The 20521-nt window shown below is 40.5% G+C and overlaps 1 protein-coding gene across 1 annotated transcript; it reads right to left on the bottom strand.

Moving 5' to 3' along the window:
• Window positions 1-750: 750 nt before the first annotated feature.
• LOC143004593 (mucin-5B-like) lies at window positions 751-18728 on the bottom strand. Its single transcript, XM_076155604.1, has 32 exons — window positions 18309-18728; window positions 17845-17955; window positions 17674-17743; window positions 17040-17177; window positions 16286-16450; window positions 15832-15926; window positions 15627-15753; window positions 14845-15100; window positions 14498-14541; window positions 14007-14116; window positions 13748-13899; window positions 13181-13319; window positions 12955-13065; window positions 12381-12557; window positions 11011-11250; window positions 10211-10367; window positions 9731-9859; window positions 9006-9153; window positions 8351-8394; window positions 8081-8263; window positions 6619-7446; window positions 6241-6440; window positions 5974-6145; window positions 5578-5825; window positions 4373-4556; window positions 3886-4099; window positions 3131-3303; window positions 2378-2447; window positions 2007-2182; window positions 1893-1924; window positions 1637-1805; window positions 751-1053 (listed from the first exon to the last, which is right to left on the bottom strand). Exons 1-32 carry the CDS (start codon window positions 18504-18506, stop codon window positions 941-943), a joined length of 5373 nt encoding a protein of 1790 aa, XP_076011719.1. The 5' UTR covers window positions 18507-18728; the 3' UTR covers window positions 751-940.
• Window positions 18729-20521: the final 1793 nt, after the last annotated feature.

Below are 20521 nucleotides of genomic sequence, written 5' to 3'. Positions count from 1 at the left end.
GACCAGATGGTCCTGCTCTTGTACCTAATGGTAGACCTGGTCCAGATGGTCCTGCCCTTGTTCCTAATGGTAGACCTGGTCCAGATGGTCCTGCAGTTGTTCCAGATGGTTTCCCAGGGCCGGATGGTCCTGCTCTTGTTGGCCTTACTGGTGCTTGCATTGGTCTTGCAGATGGTAGTGCTGGTGTTGGAATCTTGGAACCAGGCTAAGGAACACACATGAACATTATATTTTAGTTCAAGAGTTCAGTTCAATTTGTGTGTTTTAAAAAGTGTTTGATCGAAGATTACTGAAATTTGAAATGTCTAAATATCAGTGAATTTGCCATGACTGACAAATTCAATGGTGCAAAAAAGGTTTCATTTAGATTATCACTGCAGAAGGGCTCTGAGACAGAATTGTTGACTGTTTTTTGTGTTCTTACCATGAACTCAGTCATGTCGTAGACACATACACCTTTAGGAACTGCAGAAACAAAAGAGAGGAGTTTAACACAGGTTAACATCTATGGTAGTGTTTGATCATTAATTTAGGTGTGTCCTGTAACTGATGTGATACTCAATCATGTGATACTCACCACCACATGATGCAATCAGGCCCAAAATATCCCACCTCTCCATATTCATGCTTTTCTTTCTGTCCTAAAGAAGCATTTTTAATAAGGAAATGTACTCTTCAAAATTTCCTGAATGCTACAGTGCATAACGATGGATAAATTAAGAAAACAAAAAAAAGTAATTGAGGCGCTTTAAAGAGGAAAATTCACACACTGATCGCAGGGGGCAACTTGCACATCAGGAATAGATAGTGGTTCATTGTCTTGCTCAACAATACTATGACAGCCTCCAGTAGTTGAACCAGGAATCTTCCTTTTCCAAGACGACAACTCCCCCAAATGATTTAACATCATCAGATTGCGCTTAGTTGATACTTGTTTGATTCACATACCACACTCATATGTTGTGCAGCAGTCATCAGTCTTCTTGGTGACCTTGAGCTTGAACCCAAGTTGACAGGTGGTGATTGCTGGGGGACAAAGCTTAACATCACATTCTGTTGGGGAAAAAGGAAGAGAGAATGCTCAATATTTGGATGCTTGTTATTTTTGCTTCAGACATGTAAGAATATACTGGAGTACTGGTAAACAGAGCTGATGGTGTGCTCTTCTCGGGATGAGGCTGTTAGAAACGACTTTAACTTCACCAGGACAGATTGGAATCTCAGTTTTTTCATGCTAAATCAAAACATACTGAACACTGAATCACTGTGTTCAGTGTGTATACTGGACCTGTCTGAAGGTTTGGAGATTTGATCTGTTTCTACAAGTACATTTGCTCTTTTTTGCGGATTTTTTTTTACAATTGGAGAATAAAGAGTAAAATGGACTTTAACAACAATAGATGAAATTGAAAATTTTGTAATATTTTATAATATTTAATACATAGTTTTAGTCAAAAGCCACTGCAGATGGCAAAGCCACAGGTTGCTGACCCCTGTTGTAGGTTAAATGATCAAACATTAAAACTAACTAACTCAAAACCTTACTTTTGAGTCAAGAGCTTTGGAAGGAACATCAGTAAGTTTTCCATCTCTTTGCCTCTTCTTAAAAACAATTACAAACAATTGTGAAACTGACCACAGGACTGTTTCTGGCAGCATTTCTCTGTTTTGGTCACCAGTTTCTCGCCCAGCTTGCTGCAATTGAGACCGGGTGTTATAGGGCACTGGATAGGCAAACAGTGGATACTCATGGAATCCCGGTCACACATGCACGATTTGCAGTTGACTGTCCATTTTTCCCCAGGCTGAGATAAAGAGAAGAACAGCATAAAGTTGTCAAATGCAGCCCATAGTACCTTGCAGGAAAGCATGTTTCAGGCAGGGGTTCTCACCTGTTTGGGTTTTCCATCAGGTCCAACACAACCTGAAATTGAAATAGACTTGTAAATAAAAATATTTCACAAGACACACCAAAGTTTGCTGTTCTCTTAAGCATCTCATCTTACCACACTCTTTCACACACTCTTTGTAGACTGTGTTGAACAGGGTGGTGCCTTTAGCACAGAAGCAACCCTCCCTAGTGTTGGATGACTTAGTGACAGGCTTCAAAGTTGCCTTAGTGACAGGCTTCGAAGTTGCCTTAGTGACAGGCTTCGAAGTTGCCTTGAACAGCTTGTTGTACCTGATAAAGAAAATTAAAATGGTGGTGAATAATTTATCTTGCCATAAAACAGCTGAACTGTAAAAATTAAAAGGTTTGGAATGGTTTTTTTTTCCATCATTGTATTATCATGAGCAAGAATGACAATATTACTACTAGTACTCCTTCTACTACTCCTTCTACTACTACTACTGCTACTACTATATTATGTTTTACCTGTCGTTACATGTCGGCTCCACAGCTGGGCCACAGGCCATGTAAACCTTGTTGCTTGCACATTTGTGTTCTGTAAGATGGAAATCAGTTTGTACACATTTAGAGGCTCCAGTCAAAAATATCACTGCTGAGCACACATAAGGAGGTCCTTCATATGCACACTACTTGACATAATTACACTACCTCCTGCAATTTCTGGTTGCACCCAACTTCTCCCCTTTACCCATGTTCTCCTCTGAGAGGATGTTCTTAATCCACAGCTGTTCATGTATAAATTGTGATGTATTACCGTATATAGCCATTTTTAATTATTACAAATTGTAGAGCAAATATTCAAAAAGATACAAATGATCTTGATATTGCGTTTACATATGAGTATCTATTCTATTTAAACCAGCTGAACCCATCTGCGTTTCCCCAAAGGGAAACGCAGATGGGTTGATGGGTTCTGATATGGACTTTTTTTTTTTGTTCACGTCAGAAGTGAATGCAGATGAGCTCCCGAGAGTCTTTGTCTTTGTTTGTGTTTTGTTACCCCCAAACAAAATGCAGAGACGCAAACCACCATTTACAAAGACTTTAGAACATTTTTACCGTTGTCACAATGTTATGTGACATGACTTTGTAACTTTGTTTCTAGTACTATCTGACAATTCAACAAAGTCCTGAGTTTCAGTTTTGTCTCACACACTGCTTCATCGTCGGACATTTAACACACTTAGTTCTGAACCGTTTCCATGATGTGAATCTTACCGCACTGCCCCTTGGTGGCGTTCCTCCAGTTGACACAGACTCCTGCATTGGAGCACTGAGCGGCATATGCTTCGAGGCTAGAACAGGTGTTATTGCCACCATTGCAAATGTGCGACTTGCAGGTCTTAATGTATGGTTCTGGGGATACAGCTGAGAAGCATGGTGCAAAAACACTAGAGGGGACAAAAAAGAAATATAGATTGTGTATAGATTGTGACCAGAGTGTGGCATACAAATGGCCTGGATAGGGCTAAAATAACCCTGCAATCCACATGTTAAGTATTTTGATACATCTGAGAAAAATTGACTGAAAATCATCTTTTAGGCTTGAATTTGATTAATAGACGATGTTTAATGTTTTAGTAGTAGTGATTGACACCACGTTTGGTCACAATAGACAGACTACAAGACATAATATTGTATAATTAGGTAATTAATTTACAAGTGTACAGCACTTTTGGAAGAAAAGGCTACAACCACTCAAGTTTGGCAGCCAACTACAGCAAAGTTTTATCTTTTTTGAAAAAGAAGAAGATAAAATCTTTGACCCAACATTGTAGAAAGAGACAAAAAAAGACAGCTCAGGGTTTTACTTGTGATTGAAAGGTTATGGGCCAAAATGTAAAAGTGGTTAACCTTGCCCACCCAGTTTCATGAAAATTGGTTCATAACTTTTGCTTCAACTCTACTGGCAGTGGGGCAGACCAAACCAATGGAAACATCAATACATTTACAGTATCTAGTTGTTCTCTCACCTGCTCTTCAGGATCTTACAGATGGCAGGCTCACACATGGGTCCTGTGGTGGTTAAAGGGGGGGCTGTGGTGGAGACTCCTGTAGTTGTTGTTGGGGTTGGTGTGGTAGTATGTGGTGGGCTGTGAAAAATCCACTTGCCTGCAGTTTCTGTACAGTTTTCTACCTGGCCATTGGGATTACGGCAGTCATTAGCCGGGGATTTGTCACAGGTACCTGAGAAGGGAGGAGCAGGATAATAAATGGGCAAGCTGAACCCCAGACATTGAGTGTAATTACAGATGTTCACAACTGACATAGCTGAAGTTTGCATGTAAATGAATGTGGTCAGTCTGGAGGAGGTGCTGGATGGAGCACAAGCAATATATTTTATTGTTTCAAGAGAACTTTCAAAGGTGGATTAAAACCTTGAAACTATACTTCAGTAATAGTAGAGATGTCTCATGCAGTTCAATTTCTTTCACACATTAAAGATTAATGATAACTCACCACACTGTCCTTCAGTTTTACCATTGAACAGGGAATAAGGAATGTCAATGGTGAAGGAGGATCCACTATAAACCACTTTAGCACTGATCTTTGGTATCTCCAAAGTGATCACCAAATCAGTGCTGGTGAGACGAATGGCAGAATTGCGGAAGGCAGGATAGATGCGTTTGTTATTTACAAACACCTGAAGGAGGACGAGACAAAAACGAGAGAAATGATGAATCAGACACATCAGCATTTCCAACTCAACCACAAAACGTCACATCGGTAGCATTAATTCAAGTGAAGTCAACGTCCTTTCTATAGCCCAATATCACATGCAATACAATACACACACATACAATCACAAAGGGCTTTACAGGCCCACAGCAGAGAAAACCTTAATGTGTAAAGAAAAAGGAAGAAACCTTGGGAGAAAGGAACTTCCAGTGGGATTAAAAAATTGTACAATAAAGCATGCAAAGCAATAAACACAAACAGTCACAGTGCACTAGGAAACAACATGTAAGACAGAGATGAGGGAAAGAGAGACGGAGAGAATAATATAACCACAATACAGTGCAGGCCAATCACATCATGAATGAAACAACAAACTGACATTAAAACAGCAAACATTAGGGGTAATTCATAAAACAGTGCCAGATTTGACATGTTGCATTAATTTTTAATGCAACATGTTTTAGTGTTTGCATCTACAGATCTGTTACAACTGTATTTGAGTCACAGACATTTCAATTTGATTAAATTTCATTGGTATAACATCAGGTGAAGTTTTTGCTTTTTTTCAGTGTTTGTGATCGATTTTCTTATTTAACTGGAAGATTTGATCTGATCTCATATTCTACTTTGACTGGGCCTTTTCTACAAGCTGTAAACTCTGTGCTTTGCTGGGACTTCAAATAGGGTCTGGATACAGATGCAGCATTCTGTAGCTCCCCTATTAAAATGCAGAGCTCTAAAGGGACTTAGGTTTCCTTTGTTGATCTGCTCATTTAGCTTGGACTGCGAATGAATGATTTTGATTTGCTTTCACCTTGGCTGCACCTTACAACAATTTGTCAGTAATGGGACACTGATGCTCAAAGGGAGGATTTATGAATGAGCTTCAATTACCTTGGCATTTATTTTGAATGATACTGTGTAGTTATTGTGGTTTTTCTGTAATGAATTACCCCTGATACAGTATGTCTTGACGAGTTAAATACCTGATTAGTGGTTTTTCCTGATGTTTTGACCTGAGTCAGGATTATTCCATAGGTTTGGAAACGAACAAGTAGAGACTTAGTACAGGATGTATTGTTTGGGGCGCTACATTCATTCATTGTCAGTATAATGGTCAGCTTATATTTAGGGATGATCTCTTTAACCAGGTAGAATGAGGAGTGCTTCTTGAAATCGTAGGATTTTCCATCAAATGTCATAAAGTGAGAGTCTCCCCAGACACTGCACAAGCCTGTAGAATAAAAGCAACCATGTATGAGTACGCCATACAGTCAACCATCATTTATAGTTTATAGTTTATTTATAGTAATTTTGTATATGAATGTATAAGAAATAACATGTAAATGTAACAAAATGTAGGTTTACATCTGTCAACTCACATTCACATCCATAGTGGAAGCAGCAGCCACTGTCATCATAGACCTTTACAACCTTGCGTCCATTGGCACAGATTGGTTTTTGGACTTTGGCACACTTAGCACTTTTCTTTGTGACTTTGCCATTGGTGCATTTTGCTGTGGTGCATTTGTCAACCTTCCAGGACTCCCCATTCTAAAAGTGGATACACAATGTAAAGTATGTAGTCTTTGCAAAATTTCAAAACGAGTTGTAATCCTTCTGGGGAAAACACATTTAATATATCACACCTTTCTTGGTGGCTTCACATGGGTACAGTCCAGAGTAGTTGTAGCCGGCAATGTGGTAGGAGTTGGGGTTGCAGTAACAGTTGTGCTGGGTGGCAATGTTGTACCACATGGCTTGGACTTTTTCACGATTTTATAAGTCGAACTGCAATATGCAACATAACACCAACCTGAACCATCAGTGGCATTGTAGATCAGGTCTCCTGTAGAAATAAAGAAATGATACAGTAGTAACCGCCTAACACAGACACAAAATTAAAATGGAAAAAGGGATTCTATTCTATTTTTTTGTGGGGGTTTTTGTCAATATAAAGGAATTGTTTAAAATGACAAAAAATCCAACAACAAAGAAAAGAGTACAAAAATAAAAGAATGACATACCTGGATTATATGAAGTTCCATTTACAACACAGGAATGCAAGCTGGTTGTGGTAAGTGGTGGCAATGTTGTAATAACAACTTGTGGACTAGTTTGTTGTGTGCTTGTAGTTCTTTTTCTGGTAAGTACTGTGTATGTTGGTGTATACACAGTTGTGCTAACTGGAAGAGTCTCTGTTACTGGGCTAATGGAGGTGGTTGCTGCCTTCATAGTTGTTGTAGGTGCACCAGTTGTAGTGGTACCAACAGAAGGTGTGGTTTTTACTGGACGTGCTGTTGTCACCACAAGTGCAGTGGGTATGGGTTGAACAACTGTAGTAGAGGTTATTGCTGGGCCAGTGGTTATTTCTTTTGGTAGCTTTGTTGTCACAATGGGTCTGGTTGTAGTTGCCTTCATAGTTGTTGCCGGTGCACCAGTTGTAGTGGTACCAACAGAAGTTGTGGTTTTTACTGGATGAGTTGTTGTCATCACAGGTGCGGTGGTTGTGGGTTCAACAACAACTGTAGTAGAGGTTGTCGGTGGGACAGTGGTTTCTGCTTTTGGTGGCTTTGTTGTCACAATGGGTCTGGTTGTAGTTGCCTTCATAGTTGTTGTCGGTGCACCAGTTGTAGTGGTACCAACAGAAGTTATGGTTTTTACTGGATGAGTTGTTTTCATCACAGGTGCAGTGGTTGTGGGTTCAACAACAACTGTAGTAGAGGTTGTCGGTGGGACAGTGGTTTCTGCTTTTGGTGGCTTTGTTGTCACAATGGGTCTGGTCATAGTGGTTGTTGTCGGTGCACCAGTTGTAGTGGTACCTACAGAAGTTGATACAACAGTGGTTCCTGGGGCTTCAGTGGCCCCAGGTGTTGTGGTTGTTATTACAGGTTTAGTTGTTATTCTGGCAGCAGTTGTGGTGAATTGTGATGAAGTAGTCACAAAATCTGTGATAAAATTAGACATTTCATTTTGTGAATATTTAAGTGTTGTTAAGGTGTAATATATTATGTTATATAAAATATATATGTTTTTAATTTTTAGAATTTTGGCTTCTGTACTACTTTTATCAAACAATTTAGTTAGGAAACTCTTCCAACCCGTCTGTGACAGGTTGAGTAGCTTCCTCAACGCATGGAATACTTCCCGACTAAGAGGTCCTTTTGACCCATGCTACATTAAAGAGCCCAATTACAAACTTTGTCATTAGTGCTGGGTCACCTTGTTACCAAACTTTCTTTCCACCAAGCGCCACCTCCAGTATCTAACCTATACTTATCTAAAGTAACAGAGGGCTGGGCTGATCTCTATATCTATGAAGCTCTTGGTTGTATTCTGCTGTTTTGCATAAAGCATTTGTGTGTTAAGCTGGGTGAAATTCTGTCACATTGTCAATATATTGGGTTTCACCATCACCATGTCATGTCCAATACTGATTAAAAAATAGTAGAAAGAGAGAAAAGTGCTTTGTGTTCAACATTGTCATACCTGTGCTGAATGTGAATGGGGTAGTTGTAGGACTTGGAGTGATGTTTTTGCACGAGTACATGTTCCTGGTTATGGTGCCATTGGTTCCACACTGAGCTGTGATACAGTGACCAAGCCCATCCATAGTGTTGTAGATGGTTGCACCATATGGATAAGTCTTTCCATTGATAAAGCAGGTACAAGCTGTGGATTCAGAAGACAATCATTAAGCAAGTCAGTTAAATATTGGTTCTATAGATATGAGAGAACAGAGTTTTCATATGGTCTTACTCTTCACATCATAGTTGCAGCTTATTCCGGACATTGTACAGGAGCTGTAAAGCAGAAAGAAATGTGTTATTATCCCAGGTGAAGGAACTCAACATGTGTTATTATGATACCAACTAATAAAATTGTCATGTCATGAATCACTTTAGAATGCATAACAGTGTAATTAAATAGTACATTTCAGATTACATTCTACAGATTATTTTCATTTTGCAGCACCTGCTTTTGGATAAAACTGATTTTGGAGGCCAGTGGATACAATAGTATCATACTTAAAAGCTAAATGCACAATATGATCTTCAACTATACACATTTAAAGGTAAAAACTAATGATAACTCATCTGTTTTTGATTTATGATGCTACAAGTATGAATTACCCTCACTTACATTTTTCCAACAATGAAAGCCCCCAAGGAAACGGTCACTGTCAATTGTGCTTGATGTTTTGATGTGTCTTGGAAAGCCAGTTAACTTTTCGTTTACATCATGTACTCTGGGAGTGACTCAACAACAAAAGGTTTTATCTATAGCCACAGTTTAAATGTTTTTTCCTTGTATTTCCCATTAAAACCTACAATGTCTGAAATTTTACCAGAGGAAAGTATTTTGCATCAATCAACAATCAATCCAATAGACAAAGGCTTTGTATGAAACCCACCAGTTGTAACAATTTCTACATGAAGTTTTTTCTCCAAGGCTGAAATGTTTGCCTTTGTCGTCGTAGCAGCCACACTTGTTCCAAGGAACACACTTCATGGTGTCTTCATCAAAGTAGGGCTTGGTAGAAGGACAATTTGGATAGCAGCCTGCAAAACCATCATAGCATTGTGAGGAACCTGAGCTGAAATACAGATATAGCAGTTCCTGTGTCAAATGAAACCCTTACAGCATTTTACAGAATCGGTGCTCATTCTATCCAGCAACCCTTTTTTATATTTCAGAAAACTAGATATTTTTTAGATAACTTTAACTGCTACCTATACATCAGTATGAAAGTGAGGTGGATGATGTTGAAACCAAGATTGCATTATCCTCACATTCCCTCACAATTACTTAAAAGTAGTGTACATATGAAGAGTTCATGTGCAAAAACAGAGAAGTTTAATGTTCTGCAATAAAAAGTGTGATCCTTAGTGAACCTGAACCAACCAAACTTTTTTTGATGTCTCTTTCTAGGCAGTGGAAAGACCTGCATAAAGAGTACTTGTGGTATAAACACCTCCCCTTGCATGTGTAGTTTAACTGCAATTTTTTTTGCATAACAAGAGAGGTGGTTGAGAAACTCATTCAAAACAGACACAACAGCGTTTGGCCTTCATTTGTCTACACAAACTGGGCCATAGTAGTAGTTACTGAAGCTGGTGCTGTTTTTGGCCACTGTACCTTCCGGGGCAAGGATGAGGTTGGAGCACTTTCCTGATGGATTCCGACATGTCTTCATGCAATCAGCTCCACAAGGTTTGTAGTGCCACAAGCAGCTATTTTTACTGTTATAGTAGTCACAGAAAATAGCTGCAAGAAACAAGTAAAAAATCGTATATTTGTTTTAATTTGTATCGGCTTATTTTTTGTTTCATTTTATTAAGTTAACTAAAATACTTCAGAGCTATCGAGCTAAATACTGTCTAGTTTTTCAGTGTCTGTTCTGGCCCAACATGGTGACCAGAGGGTCAAAAAGGTCACCACTGAATGAGGTGGTAACCTTGGACGGACTTCTTTGTAAAATCTGATTATGCACCATGCATTATGGAACTACATTTCGATTTGTCAACATTTTTAACAAAATAGTTTTTCATGCTAAATAAGTCTTACGATAATTGAATGATTTAACAATCAGCACTGAAACTGCAAAATGAAACTTACGGCAGATCTTTGGAGTTCTCCATCTGATACAGGATCCAGCATCATTACAAGCTTTGGCATAGGCAGCCACAGCTGTGCAGAAACACTCACAATCCCCACCGGAGTCACAAGCACACGAGTCTCTCACACATGATTGAAAGTATGGAGCGGGGTCAACCTTAAACAGTTAGGCATTTGTTAATCGATTAGTACAAGTTGAACACATGTCAATCAAATAGCTCTGAAGAAAATAAGACCTAATATGAACTCTACACTGTTTTCAGGTTTTATCTATGATGATGCAGCTCCAGATGAGAGAAATGCTACTGCTAGAGATCCTGCTTTGGTATTTAAACGGTTAAGTAAATAAATTATACAGTACATATACATTCTAGTACATCGCAGAGTTGCATAGGAAAAGATATAAGCACTGAGAGGCCAAGTCTCTACTCTGGACCAGGCTGCTAGAAACCACCAGAACTTCACCAATAAAGGTCACATTTACACAAACACTGAAATGAAAGCACAAAACACCTAAAGGAAACTTTTTATGGAGACAGATTTGAGACGTCATTACTTAGGTTAAGTTATGATATAAATCCATGCTTTTTTCTAAAAAAAAATGTCAGTCTCAGAGTTTACTAAATCTACTAAATCATTAAAGAATGACAGTAGTAACAGCATGTTTCCTTCTGCAAGCTTTCGATATGGGCTTCAATCATCAAGTTGATGCTGTCATGATTTCAGAAATGAAAAAAGTATTGTAAATGTTGGTGTATATAATCTATAAACATTAGTTTGTTTGCTATTGCCATAGTTACCTGTGTATGACAATCTTTGAAGTTGACGCTGGTGATGATGCTGCACTGTTTCTGGGACCAGGCTGCCCGGTATGGGTTGGAGGTGCAGGGGTCTTTGATCTGCTTGGCGTTGGGACAACTGCTGGAAACCTTCCAACTGTTCCCAAAATCTAGAGCACTAGCTACAGTTTCGTGGGAGCGTGTGGTGAAGTCATTCTTACTGTTGCCATCGTTATTTCCACACAGACCGCAGACTTTACCCTGAGGCAGAGGAATGCAATGACACTAAGTACATGTTTGTGGTCATCAAAATTACACAATTATAGTTTGGGTCAGTCCAGTGTAATTGTTATGGACTATTTTGTTTGTGTTGCGGGATGTGTTGGTTTTTACTATTTTATTTTGTAATCATCTCCCACTATGTTTCCTCTTAATTTACTTCCTGTCCTTGTGTTCCTTGATTGTTGCACATTGGTTTCACCTGTGTCTGTTTAGTTTCCCTTTTTTCCATTTTCCCCTCACCTGATCCTCACTTCCTTGTTGCTCATTGTATATTCACACTCCTTGTTCTTTCCACTGATTTGCGTTTATCTGCCTGTTTCAAGTCTCTTGTTCCCTGGTTCTGGTTCATAATTGTGATATACTCCTTCTTATTCTGATCCTGTTCTGGTTTGTCAATGTTTTGTACTGCTACCTTTGTTACTTTGGTTGCCCTTGTCTCTGTTTCTCCTGTTACCTATTCATCTGTATTTCTGTGTTTCCTGTATTTATTTCCTCATTTACCCTGAGACGTTCGCGCTCCAGCATTTGTCTCCTTTCCGTTTCCCTTGTGTTTTGTTTGGTCCATATATGTCTCGTCATTAAATGATTCTCTCCTCGGTCAAGTAAGTGGACTGGTAGCTGGTGAGTTGCCAGTTTGCCTCCAGGGCACTGCCGAGGTGCCCCTGAGCAAGGCACCGAAACCCCCAACTGCTCTATGGGTGCCGTAAATGGCTGCCCTGCACCCCCTCTGTAATGCATGTGTTTGTGTGTGTCTGATATGAGGGGGTGCAAGAAAGATTTCAATTGTGTGTGTTGTAAGTCGCTTTGGATAAAAGCGTCTAGCTAAATGACTGTAAATTAAAAAAATCCTCAACCTTTGATTTCTGAGTGATCCTGATGCTACCAGTGATGGTACATTTGTCTGAAATCCAGGTCACATCAATTCAAACTGTACTTTAATTTTTAGTGTAATTGTATTTTAATTTGACATCAGCTTGATTGACTTTACTTGCAAAGCAAAAATAAAGCTTTGTTTGCAAATAACAATTTCAAATGTCACCAAGAATCTCAAATGTGAATTTCATAATGAGTTGAATTTGTATTGATTCTTGCAATCACAAGCTGTGTACCTGGTATTTTTGGCTGAGCTTAACGAACAGACTCGTCTTTGTATCCCACATGAGGACAAGTCCTGGCTTCAATGTCAGCACCAAGTACACGCCCATCTTTCGCAGCTGAGTGGGGAACACCTGGACGCTGCCCTTTATCACCTGCAAGCCTCCATCTTTAAACTGGAACTCATTGTCCTGTAGGTATCAACAACAAATAAGCAACAATTTCAATTACATTGAATGACCAATAGACTAAAGTCATTTTAAGACAATATGTAAATATTTCAAGTACTTTGATGTATATGACTGGAAAAGGAAATTACTTTTAAGCTTTATTTTGTAGGAAATATTTCTAAACATTAACAAGGAGCTGTTATGCTGTAAGCTTTGAGCATTTGACATGCTCATAGTTGATATGACTGTTATTTCACTTGATTGTTTAACAGACACATTATACGCTATTATCAGACATTGCAACCTTTTGGCACCTTTGCAAATCAAAGATGCCGACAATGGCCATCCTCATTATGAAATACTGCATGCTTAAGTATTAGTTTGATGAGTTGATTTAGAGTTTGGCTGTGTTGTTTACCCCAAGGAAGATCTTGATGGTCTTGGAGCAGGTAGTTCCTGTGGTTCCGCAGGGAACGTTCTCTGTGATTATTCTGAAGGTTCCGCTGTTCTGAGCACTACCACAAAAATCCTGAGGAAGAACCGAGGGACACAAAATGCTCAGTGTACAACTTCCTCAACCTGCCTCTATATGTTCTCATCTTCCTCAGCTTGATGAAGAGGAAGGTGCTCAGCAGCCACTGTACCTGCAGGAGTGTGTATTCACACTGTCCGTTGAAGTCAAACCTCTTCTCATCAAATGTAACATAGTGACCGTCTCCATAGATTCCACAAACCGCATCACAGACGTTGGTGGTACAGATAAACTTCCTGTTTCTGCAATAGCTACACACACATACACACACATACATATTACAAACACTTTGAAATGCATAAAGCTGTCTTGGTAAATCCTATTGTTCCCATTAGTGGATTTCTCACATTCTGAGCTGAGCTTTTGTTTACATCTGATCCACTGTATAAACTAGCCTTTTCTGTATTTGCTAGTTTTACTGAAATTGAGGTCACTGTTTTCCAAACGTCTTGCAGAAGTCATACTTATGTTGAATTTGGCATAAACAAATGGACTTTGTTAATCTCGTGCAAAGGAGGTTAGTTTTCCTTATTTTTGTTGTGCGTCCATTATTATTATAAGTATTTTTTCAAATGGCTGATATCACTTCTTTTACTTTACTTCAAGGTACTTTTTCCACCACTGGTGCTTATCTACCATATAACTGTGTACATAATGTGTGAGGCACGTGTGTACAAACCAGGTGTTGCAGTCTACAGTGAGTGTCTGTCCAGGCTGGTATTCTTTCCCGTTGTGTATACACGGACAGCTGGACTCCTTGATGCATCCTCCTTTGCCGTTTGACACCAAGCCTTTGGGACAGATGCAGCCTGATGTGCAACCTGTGCTGATCTGCATCCCAGCAAAACAGAAGCAGAAAAGAACAAATGAGCTAGATTGCGGGTCTGTGCTTGTGTCCCACTACAGCTTATTATGTGTGTGTGATAGTCTGTATTTACACAAGTCATATCCAGGTTGTTGCAGCTCTTCTGACACTCAGCGCCCTTGGTTCCAGGTTGAGCCTTGGAGCAGTCAAAGTAAACCATGGGGGCGGTGCACATCGGGGACGCTGAGTGAAACAAAACCCAAAGGAAATGTGTTAAATAAGAATAATAACTGGAAATGCATATCCTGAAGAGAATGCGCTGTGATTGCATTGCCGGAAATTGTTGCCAAATCCTGATGAGATGCCTAAAAGATTGAAGCCCGAGGGCCTGAAAAATGTTTGAATGGTTTCTGCTCCTAATAGTATGAAGAAGTTAGAATGGCCTGAAATAGTGAAAACTGAGACACTCTTATGTTAAATTTTTAACATATATGTGTTATTCTACAAATATATGTGTCGTTCTACGATTCAATTTGAATCAATTTGTTATTCAATTTGAATTGTAGAACAAGCTTGACCAAACCGAGGTCTCACACAGCTATTTTGGTCGACATTAGTATGTACCTTGTTGTTTTCCTGGGCAGCTGAGGATTCCATTTCTGCAGATGCTGTGGGAGCATGAATGAGAAATCATGATTTGACCCTGTTCCTTAATAGCTGTTACAGATTTGAAAGAAATCTCTCAATTTGACTTAAGTAACCTAGTTTCATGTACACATGGAAGCGTGGTCAGTGTTACCCTGACTAATAAACTAATGAAACATACTATATGTAACAAATGTGGGCTAAGATGTCTGTCAATGTGTGTGTGTGTATAAAAACCGAGAATTGTAAAATTCTCTGTGAAATTGATCAGCAGTATGAATATGTCACATTTAGTGAGTGAAGATGGTATTCCACGCAGTATTTACCATGAGGAGCTGTCTCTTTTTACAACCTGTCCACTGGGAATGATTGTGTCCTTCTCGTAGCAGGGACAGCTGGAGCTGGGCACGCATGTGCCCTTGTCATTCATGTAGGTTCCCTTGGCACAACCACAGCCATCCACGCTGGTGGAGCTGACCTGGCACGAATAATCGGTCTGGCCGAGCGAGCGACAGGTACGACCACAGTGGGTCATTTTGTAGCCGTACACCGTGTCAGACGGACATGTGGCACTGAATTTGCCTGGGAGACAAAAAGTATGAAGCATGTATATCTGCATAATCTGAGCAAACTGAGCAAACAAAAAAGAGTTATTTGTCTGTTGATAATCCTGATTGTGGCTTTTTGGGGATATCAGAGATAATTCATAAAACAAAACAGCAGATTGAAAATGTCAGTACAAAGGAATTGCATCAGGTGACATCAAAACGTCTTGTAGCCCCCTATTCCCCCTTTAATGTGAAGGGCAGGACCCCAGGTTCTCTTAAGTATGGATTTAGTATTTTACAACCAAAATATATTTTAGAGAGAGCCAGTTACTTCACTTTCCTGACCGATAGAGTGCCAGGACTGGTATACCGTGGCTAGGTGACTCCCCCCGTTTAGCTTTCTGTCGCAAATGAGTTTTTGAATGACTTTGTTCTGTATTTCTGGATTCTTTGTTGGCAAAATGTCGGATTAAATGCAGTCACACAGCTATCACCAACTTCTTATCAGTTGATATGTTATTGATATGAGGCCGGATGCTGTTGTGATCCGTGTCACTCACCACAGATGGTGTCTCTCCAGCCAGTGATGTGGATGCCCACAGCTGAGCATGCGAAGACGTAGGAGGAGACTGCAGCACACATGCTCGCCTCGCTATTCTCACAGTTGCAGCTGTCATACATGCAGTTCTGTGAAGGAGACAGTGTGAGCGCGCAGACACGGACAGAGCGAACATGCGTTTCACTACACAGCATTCATACACTTACCTCTTTGTACACAGTGGGGCTGATGACTGAGTGGCAGGTCGCAAACACTCCGGCGGGATCTGATATTTTTGAGCACCAGAACTTGGCGTAGCTTTCTGAGATACAGAAACACGTAGAAAGTCGTTACTAAACAGTCCACTGTTATGCATTGGCATGGTACGTTAGGGACAATGTTCCCTCTAATTTTTCATGTGTCTGGGCATACACACAAGCTTGAGCACACTGAGGACCACTGTGAGCAACATCTGTGCGAGTAGTGCGCAATTGCGCACACGCGCAGCTTAGAGGGAACATTGGTCAGGGATAATTATTTTTCATGTTCTGTGTTATTTGGAACTAACTATGAAATTTAGCATGGAGCAATTCTTCATCACAGCTGGAAAATGAGTAGCTAGCCAATGACGTCACAGACGTGGTTTGCCACACCATACTTATAGAGGACAGCCACCAGTACCTTTGCTGATGCCCTGGGAGCAGGGGTGTCCATACACTGGTTTGATATCGGGGCAGCTGGGCTTGGTCTTCCATGAGTTGGCGAAGGCCGTAGCTGTACCTTCCACCAGCCCACTCCTGACCTTGAAGTCGTCCATCATGATGTTGTTGAAGTTCCCACACAAGCCTGTCGGGATGAAGTGAGCATTTAAAGATATCCTGCAGTGATCTTTTACCTCCTAACTACATTGCTGATGTTTTTCTGTATGTTGCGAACAGCGCAAGGGTGCAATCAATGATATATGGTAAGTCAGGGGTGCCCACACTTTTTCAGCTTGGGAGCTACTTTTTTTAAAAAGACAAAGTGTAAGTGATCTACCTCTCCAACGGGGGGTGTGCCGAGGCCGAGTGTGCCGAGGCCGAGTGTAGCTGTTGCCGAGGCCGAATGTGGCTGTTGCCAGCACACTTGCCGGTGTCGGGTATTTAAAGATATGCTAACTTTTTTTTTTTTTTTGGAATGCCATGCGATCTACTAACATTACCTTCCTACCGTCCCACATTACCCACATTACCTTAGGTAAGATCGCACGTATACGATCGACATATTGGGCACCCCTGTGGTAAGTTAACACCAGAATGCCTCCAATTTACAAAGAAAGTGTCAGTGACCTAGTAAATCATCTCAAAATCAGGAAATGTTGTAAAATCACTTGGACCACAACTTGTAGTATTAGTGAACATTTTCCGTACATTAAAATGAAACAGTTGAGACGTACCGCTCGTGGTTCCTTTGAGTGAGGGGTGAGTCGTGATAAAAACCTGCATTACAGGAGACAGCTGGACCATCACCTGTATGCCCACCGTGGTGTCAACGATGATGTAGAAGGAGGACGGCATGAAGGCTTTGATGTCCTCTGCACCAAACAAAAAAGAAGAGAAGTGGGCACAAGTTAGCTGGAGTATCAGTCTAGATTCTTATCTGCTTGTTACATTATGTTCATCTTCTGCACTTTATATGCTTATTCACATTCAGAGCTTGCTTTGTTGACTTTGCAGAGATTCTGTAGTGTAAGGGAAAATAACAGGAATTCCACGTGAGTGCGGCATAATGAGGCTGAAAGCTTAAGTAAGCTGAAAGTCTCCGGAAAAAGTTTAGTTTTTGCAGATAAATTACCACAATGGGAAGAGTAGTAGAGTTGCCTTACCGCCATTGGCTGGACTATCCCCTGCCCCAGAAGGCTTTCTGTAAGTGAGTGTTACTTCCAGCTTCTATCTCTTCTTTCTCTCGTTCTCTCTGTCTCTCTGTCTCTCTGTCTTTCTGTCTCTCTTTCTCTCGTTCTCTCTGTCTCTCTGTCTCCCTCTGTCTGTCTGTCTGTCTGTCTCTGTCTGTCTTTGTGTGTAGAAACTCACGCGTGAAAAGTGGAAGCTGGGACAACATGTTGTTCACATAGAGCTGTCCTGATGACTGGATTTTGACAATCTATAAATTTGAGGAGAGTTTAGACGATAACAATGTGACTGTTGACATAATGAATTGTATATATTATATATGTTTGAGTGGTTGTGTATGTGCAAGCTTACCACAGTCTGACTGTATAGAGCCAGAGTGACGCCTCTGAGGCAGGTCTTGCTGGAAGATAGACCGCAATTCACCAGGTCCACCAGCACGGTGTAAGATGATCCTTTAGAGTTCTGCAATGCAAAACAAGACACAACACTTTAGGAAGGAAATTTGCTACCTGTGATGTTGCTACATAAACATACATAATGTTAATGTGTATGTTAATAATTAATGCACTAGATATACACTTGGTTGTATCTGCAGTTATAAAAGTGTATCATTGATCACAGCACTCATTCGAACTGTGACTGTGGTGCAATAATTGAGGTTTAATGGGAGTTTTACCATAGAAGGTTTAAGATTTTCCAAACATAATGTTGGCATGATAGGTCTTGGCATCCTTGTGGTTGATTCATGTTCTTCCACTAGCCATGGTACAGATGTGCTGCCATAGTGGCAGTGTGGTGAGGTTGATGTGGTGTACCTGAGCCATGACGTAGGAGCAGTCTCCGTGGAAGGTGAAGACCTTCCCATCAAAAGTGTTGACATGGGATCCTCCCTCCACGGAGCAACGTCCTGGACAGTTCTTCTCTGTGCAGGCCCACTGGCCACTTTTACACACACTGTCAAAGGCAAGCACACACACACAGTTACAACCTGTGTATCCACATCCACTCAACATTGACCAGTAGGACGGTGCTCCTACTGGTCTGATAACTTCAGAACTGGCATCATGATTGAGAGGGCTTTCCGTATTTCGACATCAACTCATCAAACGGATAAACCAAGACCAATCAAATCGTCTGAAAATCCTGAGGTCAGTATGTAGGAAGAAGGACCCGTACTTCAAAAATAACCCAGTGTTTTTTCCTCCAGACTATTCCACAGATGTAATGGAGAGACATATAGAATAAATCCGGGGATCGCCGCCCTTCTACCCTGGACTATAAGAATTAGCCTGATCTGGAGTTATAAACTTTGGAACAATTGGGGATTTTTCACTTTCAGATAATTCATTCACTATACTTGCTTTTCCATGGAAACACATTTAAAATGTCTTTCCCATAATGTTTCTATGTGTTATTCTGTCAAAATATATGTTAAATATTGTACTGTGACTTGTGAAATATAAATAACAAAAATGATGTGGGTATAAAATAACAATAATGATACAGAGTATTGTTATGAATTTCTGATCTTACCAGGATCTACAGTTGGAGGTGTAGGACTCCCCTGACTTGTAAACTTTGTTGTTGTGCATGCAGGCACATTTTTTCAGGGGAATACAGCCAGTGTTAGTGATATCATCAATAACGGTTCCTGAGGAGGAGAAGACATATCAGTTCCGACAGACCTACTTCTACTTTTAAAGGAGACATCACGAATTTCACATCCAGTACCTTTACACTCACATTAAGACAATAAACGTTTTTTAATATTGTGTAAACACAATATTTGATGAAATCATAAACTTTCGCTAACTCAGCCCTCTATTGTGTCAATGTTAATGTATCGATTGAAGTACTACAACATTATAATCAGCTCATCGACTACACAACTTCATGCGTACTGAGAACATTGATCTGCTTTCCAATATTTGTAAACAAACGCCAAGCGCTTCCAAACTGTTTTGTGATTGGTCAGATTTGAGCAGGAAATGACGCCCTTTCCTGGAAAAGGTTCCTTCTTTGCCCGGACAAGCGAAGGAGCGATTGTAAGCCCTCGGTTGATTTGGTTCGGAACCGAATGCGATTACGGTGTTCACCTACACCAGGGGTGCCCAATACGTCGACCGGTCGATCGCGAGGGTAAACTGGGGAGATCGCATGGCATTCCAAAAAAATATATATATATACATTTTTAGCATATCGTTAAAAGTTAGCCGATACTCGGCCGAGTCGGCACCCTCATGTAATGGTCTATGAGAATAAACTAGAGGAGTGCACAAGACAGTGTTTTTATAGGTTGTAGAGTAATACAACCGATCAGAACTCAAATGCACTGGCACTGTGCCAGCGCGGCCCCGTCAATGACTCTGGTCAGCGCACACATGCACACACGCACCTTGCCCTCCCTCCTATCCGTTCTCCCTCAGTTTGAATAACCCCGTTACAATTTCACAGCAACCAAAGCGGCACACTGGTGATCTCAACTTACATTTACGCACCATGCGGCTTGAGATGCGCTGCGCGCTCGCTCCGCGATGTCCCAGCCGGAGTGGGTTGGCCAACCAGAAGCGTCACATTTGCTTTGTTTAAATGGAATGGTTTCGCGCCCTTGCACGGTGACGTGAAGGGAATAATTTGTTTTTGTTTGCAGAATCCATTCTTTGAGTTATAAATGACCTGTTTTTCATTTCTGTAGAATGAGATATAGTAGGGATAATTTGTGTAATTTATATTTGAGGTTAAGGTAACTGTGACTGCTGTCTTCGTGAGTAGAAATTGGGTTAATTGATTTATGTAATTGTTTAAAGCCTAGTGGGAGGGGCTATGGAAATAAAAGGAGACTGCCTCAGCCTGGGAGCCGGCAGTCGTGGTTGGGTTACACCGAAGGTGAGGTGCTTTGTATTGAGTCGAGTTTAGTTTTGGGAAACCTGTTAGTTATTGAGGAACTCCTTTTTCTTTTCCTTAGAGTGTGAAACCTGTTTTGTAAGGTAATTTTTGTTTGGCTGTCCTGTGCATTTTTCTTTTGTAT

This window comes from Genypterus blacodes, unplaced genomic scaffold (assembly GCF_046128005.1).
Source record: "Genypterus blacodes isolate CSIRO-AG114 ecotype Tasmania unplaced genomic scaffold, CSIRO-AGI_Gbla_v1 ptg000067l_1, whole genome shotgun sequence".
NCBI lineage: Eukaryota > Metazoa > Chordata > Actinopteri > Ophidiiformes > Ophidiidae > Genypterus > Genypterus blacodes.
This window is presented reverse-complemented; position numbering and strand designations above follow the sequence as displayed.